This window comes from Marmota flaviventris, chromosome 6, assembly GCF_047511675.1.
Source record: "Marmota flaviventris isolate mMarFla1 chromosome 6, mMarFla1.hap1, whole genome shotgun sequence".
Classification (NCBI taxonomy): Eukaryota; Metazoa; Chordata; class Mammalia; order Rodentia; family Sciuridae; genus Marmota; species Marmota flaviventris.
This window is the reverse complement of record NC_092503.1, coordinates 35,776,134-35,788,504: the sequence shown is the minus strand read 5'-3', so window position 1 is coordinate 35,788,504 and position 12,371 is coordinate 35,776,134. Positions and strand designations below refer to the sequence as shown.

At 34.7% G+C, this 12,371-nt stretch overlaps 1 protein-coding gene across 6 annotated transcripts in view; it reads right to left on the bottom strand.

The window, feature by feature from the left end:
- Ptprk (protein tyrosine phosphatase receptor type K) overlaps positions 1 to 12,371 on the bottom strand; it is a 542,901-nt gene that overhangs the window by 89,490 nt on the left and 441,040 nt on the right. For all 6 annotated transcript variants that reach the window (XM_071613038.1, XM_027947359.3, XM_071613039.1 and 3 more), the window contains 2 exons: positions 8,840 to 9,113; positions 5,457 to 5,493 (listed from right to left, as the gene is read on the bottom strand). In XM_071613038.1, the coding sequence (XP_071469139.1) occupies positions 5,457 to 5,493; positions 8,840 to 9,113 (311 nt within the window). The remainder of the gene's footprint in view (positions 1 to 5,456; positions 5,494 to 8,839; positions 9,114 to 12,371) is intronic.

Here is a 12,371-nt window from a genome sequence, read left to right as displayed (position 1 = left end):
GTATTTATAGGTAGAGTTAATAGAAACTCTTTCAGTCACCACCTGATACTCCATGGCTTATCTGGAAGTAGGTAGCAAGGATAAACCGAGAACCATTTAACCCTCTTTCCCTATACCATTCTTCCATTTGCTATGCATTATGTGAACAGGTGAGTTTATTTTTCTTATTTGTCCCTATACCCTAGCATCTTATTATTATGACTCTAACAGAAATAATCAGAAGCATAATATTCCACATGCAAACACTAATCTACCTGATTTTAAATTAAAAAAACAAATTATTTAACTTCCAGTTAGTTTAGGGATGGGGCTCAAGAGTGAGCATAATCTTTTAAAGTTTCTTCAGCTCATAGTCTTTTCTGCTTTGGTGGGCAGGATATTTTTCTGCAAACAAGATGGGAAGAAAGTCTACTTACTCTAACAATAGGGGTAGAAAGATAGGTCCTAGTGTCTTTTTTTGTAGTGAGTTAAGAAGAAATCATTAGACACAGATTATTCCAGATATGTAGTAGGTATGGGATAACTGGTACCAACTTTAAGAATAATTCAAAGTATTATAAAAAGAAGGTTGGAAAGAGCACAAATGATAACCCCTTTTCATTTCTAGCTCTAATGTTATGTTTAAGAACCATAAACGATATAGAGTTCTTATTTTGAATATAAAATTTAAATACATCTAATGAAGTCAAAGAGGTTCTACTTTAATAAAACGATACATTCTTGTGCCACTGAGTTATATTCATTCATATGGCATTTTATAGAATTTCAATCTTTTATCATAATGATTACATCCAGAATCTATGTCTTAAGAAGTCATAGTTAGATTTCCTTTGGACCCTCTGCTCTGATACATTACACTCTTTAATTCTGATTAAATCAGTAGAATAAGCCCTTCGTATTGAAATGTGCACAGCAGGAAAGGAAAGAAGCTACAGAATAGGATATATTTATAAGAATAGCAGTGATCAAGTTGAAGAGAGGATTTCAGCTAAACTATCTTTGTATTTATCCTAACAAGTAGCCATTTGAATGAATAAGAAATCATTGATTGCCACTGAATTCACAAGAAAACTCATTTGAATAAAACTGATACAGAGACAGATTAGGATTAAATTCAATTTATTTTACTTTACTTTATAAAGTATATTTCTAATCAACTATGTTCTACATAGAATAAAACTTAATCTCAACTTTGGGGAAAAAAGCATTCTATGCTAGAAGGCAAAATATATATCATGATATTAACGTACATTTAAATAAACAAAAAAAGCCACTCTAGTTCTATATTAATTTGTCCTAACACATCATAAACTGTGGTAATACTTTTAGAATTTCAGATAGGACTGTGACTAAACCTGAAACATCAATCCTAAACTTAGTTTAAATTCTAACTGAAGATTCAACAAATATTTGTTATACTCATATGACTCTCACCCTGTACTTGTTCCTGTCACACAATGATGTACAAGACAATCACATAATCATACCATGATGTATAGGACATCAATAAATTTAGCAAATTTAAGAATATGAGAAAAAGCAGGACACTACTACATATGGTTTGAAAAAGTTGGTGTGGTGAAAGGCTACTATAAACCAGAATATCTTCAATATTCAAAATGCAACTCCAGCATTTTCAGGCCACCTAGTTCTTTTCAACAAAGTTGACCTGGACAGGAAGCTGAAAAAGTGTCCAAGATCCTTCACTCACACCCAGTGCTGTGCTGGTGGGACCAGGTCAGGGTCTAACTGATGGGCAAATGAAACACAAAACATGCCATGGGAATCCTACAGGATATTTCTACATAGTGTGTTTGGCCCAGGGAATCCTGGGCAGGGATGTCCTGCTCTTTGGCAGGGGTGCAAGAAGTAAAGACACATGTTATCCATGGAGGGACACCTACAACCATGCCATCAAGGACAGCCTTCCAAACCTCATATATTTCCTGTGCACTAGGTGTTGCTTCTACCTATGGTCATGCTGTTTTTAACGTTTGATTAGTTTTTATTTTTGTTAATTGAAAAATACTTACCTACTCTTGTGTTGATATATATGCACATTTATAATAGTAAAATTCCCACATTTTATATGTGTGATTTGACATATTTTTTCTAACATAGAAACTTTTAATAATTGAGGTGGTCATTTTCCAGAGGGCTTCCTCATGTTTTCTTTATGGTCAATGCTCTTTTGACTATTAAGTGTGTCTTCAAAGTGCCATCTCAGAAAATTTTTATTTTTATATTGAAAAATTTCATACCAACGCTTGATCATACCTGGCTGGTCTTATCTTAAAAGGTAGTCAGGCAATATATTGATCATACTTTATAAATGTAGTTTTCTCATAAGTAAATAAAAGAAAGTTGAATATTTAGAGCAGAAAATGCATTAGATATAGGCAGAAACATTGAAAGAATGAATAAAAGCATCTTAGTTTTGGGGCTAGGGTTGTGGCTCAGCAGTAGAGTGCTCACCTAGCGTGTGTGAGGCCCTGGCTTTGATCCTCAGCACCACATAAAAATAAATAAATAAATAAATAAATAAATAAATAAATAAATAAATAAATAAAATAAAGGTATTTAAAAAATCATCTTAGTTTTTCCCTAAGCAATTTCTATCATGAAAGTTGAGTAAGTTTAGCATTTGTACAAATTTCTTTTATAATGGAATAACATAAATTATGTCTTCCTGAAGTAAGGTAAAAAGTCAATTGTGATGATGATAAACAGTTAACACAAGTGTAATATTTACAAAACTTCACAGTACAGCAAACTTCCTCTCTGTTGTTGTGAAGAACATGTTCCAAGACCTCCAATAGTTGCCTAAAGACAGTTTTAAACTCTCTCTTTACTGTTATTTTTTTAAACTCTGCCTACATACCTCTAATAATGTTTAATTTATAAACTGGGTACAGTAAGAAATTAACAATAATTATAATAAAATACAATAATTGGAAGCTTCACTATTCTTGTAGTTTGGGGCCCTATTAAATAAAATCAGGTTTACCTGAACACAAGGCACTGCAATACAACAAAAATTGATCCAACTTCCGTGCAATTGCACAGAAGATGGAAGGAGACCCTCATCATTACACAGAATACATGTATGACGATGTGAGGAAAAAAAAAAAGTGTGTCACATTAGATTAGGTAGAAAGAAGTGATGGGAGGGGAGGGGAGAGGAAGAGGGGAAAGGAAGAACAGCAGAATAAAATAGACATTATTATTGCTGTGTGTATATATGTGACTACATGACCAATGTGATTCTGCAACCTGTACACTCAGAAAAATGAGAAATTATATCCCATCTGGATTAAAATGTATAATATGTCAAGATTATTGTACTGCCATGTGTAACTAATTAAAACAAATAAAAAAAATTATTTTAAAAATTGATCCAATAACATCAGGGTCTACTAAATGACTAATGGTTGGGTAGTAAATTCTATGTGGTACACTGGACAAAGAGATGATGAAGTCCTGGGCAGGACAGAACAGGGCAGTGTGAGATTTTATCATACTGCTCAGAATGGCACACAATTTAAAACTTAATTATTGCTACTTCTGAAATTTTTCATTTAATATTTCAGGGTGTGGTTGACTGTCAGTAACTTAAGAAGTAGAAGCAAAATCTCAGGTAAGAAGAGACTGCTGTATAAGTTATTTTAAACCTCAATAAAAATAAGGGGTAAGTACTCTTATTTTGGGAATAAGACCTTATATACTTTGCCCAGTGCTAAAGAATTACGAAGGGACAAATTAAGGTGTAAACCCAGATAGTCTAAGTCCAGTGTCCTTTCTCTGCTCACTGTACCATCCTGTCAACTGAAATAACTACCACAAAAAAAAAAAAAAAAAAAAAAACTTTCTTTCTTACTAAGTTTCTGGCAAATATTCTATGCCATGTAGTAAGATTAATTTCCATGATCTCAAGTTGCAATCTAAATACCATATAGTATTTGTCAGCATGCTTTTATTTGTATTCAGAGAGGGACAAAACGATAGTTAACCAGGTCATTCAAAAGCAAACTGAGTAAGAAAATTTGAAATGCTACAAGCATTTATAACTTTCTTTTCTGAGTTCTAGAAATGCAGCATTACCCTATTTAAAGAAGTTTTTTAGAGGCTGATGCAAGACCTCTTTACATCACTAGCTCTACTTTAAATCTGGAGAGCACAGGTGATACATACTTAATGTCTTCCACCATTAACCTGTAAAAATTTCTGCTCTAACTCCTGATCTATAAGCTACCTTTTAAAAAATAAAACATAATTCTTATGTACTGCATTCCCCTCAATAATATTCTTCTCTTCACTTTTTAAAAAAGCTTACTTATTTTTAAAAAAACTATCATGAGGAATCAGTATTTGAATTGAACAAGTATGTTTATTTTTTCTTCTGTGAAGCTTCTTTATTCTCATGAGTCAAGGGAAAAAATCTATATTGCCTTTACAAATCAAGAGTAAAACACAAATGCTAATTGAGAAGATTGATGATTAGATGGAGAAAAATGATAAAAGGAAAGATACCAGTACCCACAGAATATGGCTATTCATTTTAGCCCCCAAAGAATCCACTGCTGCTTATGAATGTGGGTCTAATACTAATTCTGGCAACGATCTACCCAGAGGACAACCCTCTGAGGAGCCCCTGGCTGCAGGCAGACAGCTTTTTATTATTTCTCTTGCTAGAACACATGAAGAAGTAGCTATCTCTCCCTTGTGGGCACAATCAAATAACTCTTAAATGAAGGACTATAAACGGAGATGAGGAGATCCCCCCTCCCCACTTTGAACTCTAAACACTCATTCAAGGACGACAGTATTTTTTCCTCACAAAGAAAGTAGGCAACTGAGTCATAATAGGTAGGGTCAGCAGGAACTGTGTTGTGGTGATTACTTATCATGTACACAATCTCTGAATATCAGTGGAATTAAAAAAAGAAAATTAATCTTTAATCCAAATGTACTACTGATGAAAATATGGAGCAATTTCCACATTTAAACTTTTATATATGTATGAATTAATTAGCTTTGTTCTTTTTCTGTGTGATCCTTGATCACAGAAAGTTACAGTGGTTTTTAAACAAGTGACTTGCTATTTTCAACTGCTATTACTTAGTTTTTTTCTAATGCATTGCTTGATCAGCCACGCAAGATCTTTCAGGTACTAAATGGCAGAAATAAGTCCTTCTGAGGTTTTATAAATCCTTTCTATTCTCATAACAAGATTCCTTTAGTCAAGTATTAGAGGATGGGATGTAGCACACCATTCTGTGTTAAAGACACCCAAGTGAGTCAGAGAACTTGGCTGGCGATTTAACTGGGTCCTACTACAAATACTCAGTAATAGAAATGCCACATTTAATTAGCCTGAAGCAGGGAACAAAGCTGTTTTGCTTTAGAAAGGTGGTGAATAGATTTTAAAAAAGAAGAAGAAAAAGCAAACCTCTTACCTTTTGTAGCAATTCGTACACACTGGGTTTTAGTTTCCTGGTGGAGTAAAAATTAAAAAAAAAAAAATCAATGTATAGGTAATGATGCCTGTTTCATAAACTATAACTAATCCCAAGATCAATGCATGGTCATAAAATAGGATTACACAGAAATGCAATATTGATACTCTCGGATCTACTCAGTGACTTTCTTAATGATCTTGTTTATCCTTTAGGGTTTAGGATGTGTGCCAGAGGTACCTGGTAGGCAAAATGGTGGTTACATGGAATTTTAAGAATTTTTTTTTGTTGGAGAATTACAAGATTAATACATTTCTTGTTTCTTGATATATTTTCTCAGAGAATTGTTCAAAATGTAATATACAAGCTTTAAGAAAATATCCAATATTTTCTAAAGATGTCAGTAACTATTTTCACCTTCTAACAAAGCAGGCTAGCTTGTTCAGGACAAGGAGGGTAGAATTCTATTTGCATTTATTTTTGATTCTAAAGCCATCATAAAGGCAAATATAAATATTGCATAACTAATGTAATTTAGAACAAAATATAAATTTAATTTCTACCTGATGGTGGTAGACTCAGATAAAAACTAAATGTTACATACTCTTGCTTGGATCATAGCATGACTAAAGAGCTAAGAGATAGTAGTTAGGAAGGTAATCAAAACATTGCATCACAGTTGCAGTATCATTTATCTGTTCTTTCTTTTAATGCGGCTGTTAGGTTAGGAGTTAAATTTTTTTTTTCAATATAGATTATTTTCTACCTCTTGCCACACAATAGGGTAGAGAAAGCAGAAGCAAAAAAATGAAGTGACAGAGTGATTATTATATTTTTAACACTTTGGGAGTGGTAATAGGAGATGCATGTCCCTGTAAGCTAGTTCAGGGTTCATGCCTCACTTCCCCAAAACTTATTTCAGTTGGTGTCTATCTTTGAATGTCTAGGTTTGAAAATGTGTCAAAGCTAGGGATCAGAAGGCTCTCTGAATGCAACATGATCTGACTACAACTGTCTTGGCCATCATTGCCATATATTCCCCATCAGATGTCCTAGTATACATCACAAACCCTATAGTAGGATAAGGTCATTAAGATGGCTGAGTATATTGTGCCATCCACTGACGCCTAGACTGTTTAGCAATGTTGGACATATTAGTAGTATTTGAAGAAGCCCAGGTTGACTTTTTCAAATATTCCAGTTGGACATTGTCCATTTCTTTTTCTAGCGTAGCGTGTAAGAACCATCCTCCTTCCTTGGGGTGTGTTATCTTCCCATCTTACTCCTGCTCAAGACACCCTTCTATCTAAGTTCCTAATAAATTGCATTCTGTGCAATGTTGTGTCTCTTCTCTTTCTTCAGTCTCTCAGTCTCATATGCCTAGTCGCAGGTTCTCCCACATGGGAAGTGGATTTTTTCTTAAACAAGCGCTTTCTTTTTAAGATGCATTTACAACATCATCTTGAGAAGTTCCACATGTTGATGAGGCAATTTATCATTTCATCATAAGTGTTTACTTTGAAATTAAAATAGAATGCTGATGAGAGAATTAGGAATCAAATAAAAGAACTGTGTACTTTTATTATTTAATTTTGACCCTTGACCTTCATAGTAAACTGTAAGAGAACTTTTCATATTCCTATAAAGCCCAAGGGGATTCTGATTTCCTAAAAGCAAACTCTGTTGACTCTCCTTAGGCATTACCAGCCTCTGTTGGTAGGAGTCACATCCATTTTAAAATTCATTGCCAAAAAAGATTGTGAAATACACTCTTGCTAGTCTGAACTTTGATTTAACCATAGTGTAGTAGATATATCAGAAGAGAAAATTCATATCAAAACCTTTAAACTGTGCCAAAGAAAATTTTTTATAAGTAACAAACATTCATTAACACTCTTCTCATACAACACACCAAGTAACAAAAGTTAATTTGGAAATTCTCACCTCTTTAAAGAAAATCCAAACAAAGAACTAGGTTTGCTCTCTTTGTGCTACTTAATACACAAAATGTACTGACAACTCTCATACTGTTCTTTTTGGAGCATCCTGGTTACACCAGTGCATAGGAGCAATGTGTATACAGGAAGCGGGCATTAGATTAGTTTCTGAAGTCTCCCACCTATGTAGAAGCGAACCAGAAGAAGAGAACATCTTCTACCATGAATATCCTCTGTCTTTGGAGAACATTTCAGAAAAGGCTGTGGTATTTTACTTTGCCATAAACTATATACCAACCATATTTGTAAAAAGAAAGATAACACTTTCATTCAAAAGCAGCTAATCAATACCCAAGTTTTCATGGCCCCTGCGGAAATGCAAATGGGAAAAATCTTCCAATTAAACTATTCCAAGACATAATATGACTGATTTAATTAGATATCATATATTTCACATCATGTCCCAGGTGCCCACATTGGGGACTCAATTATACAAAACTGGCAATTTCTTAGAGAGCTACAAGTCCATCAGAATGTCATTATTCAAATGTACTTTAAATTATGGAAGTTTCTATTCTTGATGATTTTTTTTTTCTATCCCTCTCTGCCAAAATATAAACAAGTAAAAATAAAGTAAGTTTTAGGAAAGAAAATTTTTTTCTAAGAGAACAGCAGCAAGGGGCACAAAAGGCCAGGTTGTTTCTCCACATATGGAACCACAGGCAGTTTCTAATGTCCTGTTGTGTTTTCCTCTTCAATATTCATTTGGGATCAGCAGCAGTGTTCAAAAACAACTGTGTCCAAAATGGAAAAAGGAGGGGCCATCAGGGAAACAGAGAGCAGACTTGTGTAATGGCACAGCATCCAGCCATTGCCAGGCAGCCTTCTGTTAAGTTCTGTCAGCTATACCACAGGCGTCCTATTACTTTGTAATCAGAGGATTGTTACTTGTTATTTACTATTTGGCTTGTACCCCCTGAAAAGTTTATAAGGGTCTATTAGCCTGCTGTGGAACGTACATTCTGTTTATCCTGCGGTAAATTTAATCTTTTGAAGTGTGCCACTACTGAGCAAGGAAGGCAGAACAATGCTTGAAATTTAATGGGGGTGGAGTCCCGGCAGCAGCACACCCACCTTTTCAAATCATTTTACTCACAATTGCCATTGTGGGCTTTCCTGAAGAAGGCCCAAGCAGAAGTAGTTACTAGGAAACAGGAATCCTGTGAAAAGTAACTGGCATGCAGCCTCAGCCCTCTTCAGTCAGCCCCAAACTGCATACTGTTGGCAACAGAAACTATACCCCTACACATTGATTTTCTCTTCTTGCTTTCTTTTATTTTTATGCTTTTCTTGACAAACGTTACTGAGTATTTATAAAATGTGGCTCTAGCTTTTCTAACCCTAACCCTTTGAGCAATGAAAAATCAAACCTCAGAGGAAGCTCACCTTCTCCACACTGCTCATTGCCTGGAAATAGATGTTGTATCCTTTGCGTGGAGCCAATGGAGGGTTCCAGAAGCCTTGATAGGTCCGATTGTCACCCACAGTGAATGGAGCAGGTTCAGGTAGATTCCCAGGGGGTAATTCCGCAGCAAAGTAATAGGGTGCTCCCCCGCTCATGGCGTTTTGGTAAGTGACAGGAACCTGGTAGCACTCCATGGCCCCAGCTTCTCTTTTCGTTCGATGTGGGTGCAGCTCTTCCACAACAATTTGGTAAGCACTATTGGGAAAAGAGCAACAGTACACCCTTAGAAATTTGAGATATTAAGTTGGTGTTTTGTTTTTTAAAGAACAAGAGGTATGAACGTAAACATGCCACATCTGAAAGTGTGTAAACTCTGCTTTAACCCATTGCATTCTTGGTATCATCTATTTTGCAATAAAACAGCATTTCTCATGCATTCTGCTCCCCTTACCAGCAGAGTTTGTAAGGAGCTGAAAAGGAAGTAAGAACCATCATCACCACAGAATTCTTCACATTCTTGAATACTGAGAGACAAGATACTTTAATAAGGAAACTGACATTAACCAGAGTCACATCAAAGATTGAATTCTTTGTCTGATATTTTTAAATGTTTAAAGTTAACATTTTCTCTTGAAATGAAACTACAGAAGGCCCAGCTCCAAGGCCCAACAGAATGACAGCCTCAGGGTGGAACTGGAAGCACCCATGTTGCAGTTGTCACAGCCTTGGAGACAGAATGTGCTGACAGGCTTCCCCACCTCTTGACCTTGCCACGGCATCTACATTGGCTCAGAGCTACTCAGATCTAAAGTACAAGTGACATGCGGCAATACCAGCACAGATGGACAGAAATCTGTCCTCACTACTGAAATAGACCGCCTCCCTCTTCTGGAGTTGTTAATAATAAAACGTTACAAATTGCAGAAACAGATGGCATTTGGCCTATTAAAGTGCTAACCTGAACCTTCTAATACCTTTCTTGAACGTCTTGAAACTTTTCTACATTAGCTGTTATTTCACAGAGGAAAGAAAAGAAAAATAATGTAACTTTAAATTAAGATCTCCCTGATCCCTAATGATTCTTTTTTCTTTTTTTTTGGGTGGGGGGTGAGTTTATGAAACTGGTTTACTAATACAATTCTTCTTTTGTAGAAAATTCCTTAGGGGGAAAATGTTTATATAAAAGACATACAGGAAACTTGACATTATTAAAATATCTAATGAATTATTAATATGTTTAAAAGAAATATATATAAAAATTACTGAGAATTCTAAGAAAATGCATTGCAGTAGTTTGTGTAAATTCAGTATAAATAACTGTGTGTAGGGTTGCATGTTGAATCATAAGAGATTAGGCAATTATTCCTTTTATTCCTTCTGTAGGGAAAACAGTCACTGTTCTATGGATCTTCGGCAGGAATATTTTCTTTAACAGACTCCCATAAAAAGAAAGAAAGGAAGAGATTGGAGGAAGAGAGGGAAAAAGAAAGAGAGTATGCACACACTGAATTTGCATGTCAAAAAATTAAAACATTTTAGAATCTAGTATGAAATTTCAGATTTTATATATATATATATATATATATATATATATATATATATATATACACACACATATATACACTTAGTATTTACATAAATATAAATATGAACTCTGCTATACCTACACCAAAGGCCTTCATAGATTAAAAGTAAGGATTAAATTGTAATTTATACACATTTTTTCTCCCTAATTACTAAATTTCCAAGTTTTCATAAAAATGTTGCGAGATAGTGGAAGGCTGGGATCTATCTCCTTAGCTATCGAAAGATGACAGAAATTATATTAGTGCCAGAAATTGTGGTTTGAGCAAGTGACTGAGGCAGAAGTCTATGCTATTTCAAATTACATGTACTGCATCACTCTCTGTACCTCTGCCAAGTTGGGTCACTAAGCTTGTAGGAATGCTATTGACAAGATGCATGCTCTCTGAGGTGTCCATGGAGCAGGCACTTGTCAGTTTTAAAATACAGGAAACATGTAAGCATAGCCCCAGAGAATGAAAAAAGGAATAATCATGGTCGACATATGCTATGTTAAGCAATCTAGCCCTTTTCTTGTTTATTTTAATTTATAATTCATATTTATGTGTTATATTTTTGTAGATCCTATAGGTTCATCTACACATACTTATAAACTCACACATGCATACTCCCTAGGCAACTCTAACCTTATATTCTTGTCCTAAAGAACAATAATGATAATTACCTATCCATGCTAATAATTCAATCTCCTCCTCAAAAAATACAGTTCTCTTGAATTATCCCATACATCCAGAGAAACCAAGAAAATCTCCTTAATATTCAATTTCATCTAATTCTATTAAATTGACATAGATTCCACATTTCAAACCAGGATACTTTGTGCCAGAGAGCTCCAGATTTATTAGGAGCAAAGCAAAATGCCAGTGCTGGAGATGAGGGAAGGATCAAAAAGGATCTGCTCTATGGGAAAGAACCTTGCATATGATTCCATAGAAGATAAAAATCAACACCTTGAACTTTCAGATTTGGTACAATTTCCAATTAAATGAAAGAGAAATTACTTCCATTTTATATAAGATTAAGAAAACTATTTTTAAACATACATACACTCAACGAACCTGGATTTTAATCCTGCTATGCATATTTTATTTACAAATTTATTCATTTCTTTTCTTTGAATGGCCATGGAAGAAATGAAGCGTTACATTTTTTGTTACAATTGGGAAACTGAGACAAAGAGAAATTCAGCTCCCATTAAAACTTATGCTATGAGTCTTATATTCTTTGTTGTTTTATACTATACAGTTATGAACTGAATTTTGTGCCCTCCCAAAAGTTACATTTAAAACCCTAACTTCCCAGTGTGATGATATTTGGAGACGGGGTCTGTGGAAAGTAATTTGGTTAAGATGAGAGGCCCTCATCAAGAACCGAATCTTCCAGTATCTGATCATAGACTTTCCAGTCTTTAGAACTGTGAGAACTAATATACATATAAAAAGGCTTAAGAAAACTGGCTTCCAAGCATATTTTCTAAAATATTATTTTTGCAGTGATTGACATCAGACAGAAAGCTACATGGAGACAGCTAGATCTTTTTATCTCATTCCCTCCCACTGTACCACACCCTCCTACCAGGACAAATGTCTTCATGTTATCATACTCAGCTCAGTTTCTGGGTATTTTTCAACCTTGACTATACTTAACTCCACAAACTGATACAATAGCCATCACATTTTATATTCAAGTGTGGTTTCATATAGGATAATGGGCATTTAAATAAGAATTTGTAGAATGAATAAATTGCTTTTGCTTTTTGTGTTGATGTTTTTGCTTACTTAGGACATATCCAAATCACTCTTTTTCTTTCTGCATGAAAGTGCTTGTTTTGCTTCAAAAAGCCTGAACACTATTTGAATAATGGATTTCCTCAATTAGCTTTTTTCCAGTGACTTTACATCCACTCCTTCATTCATTCACTCAATAATT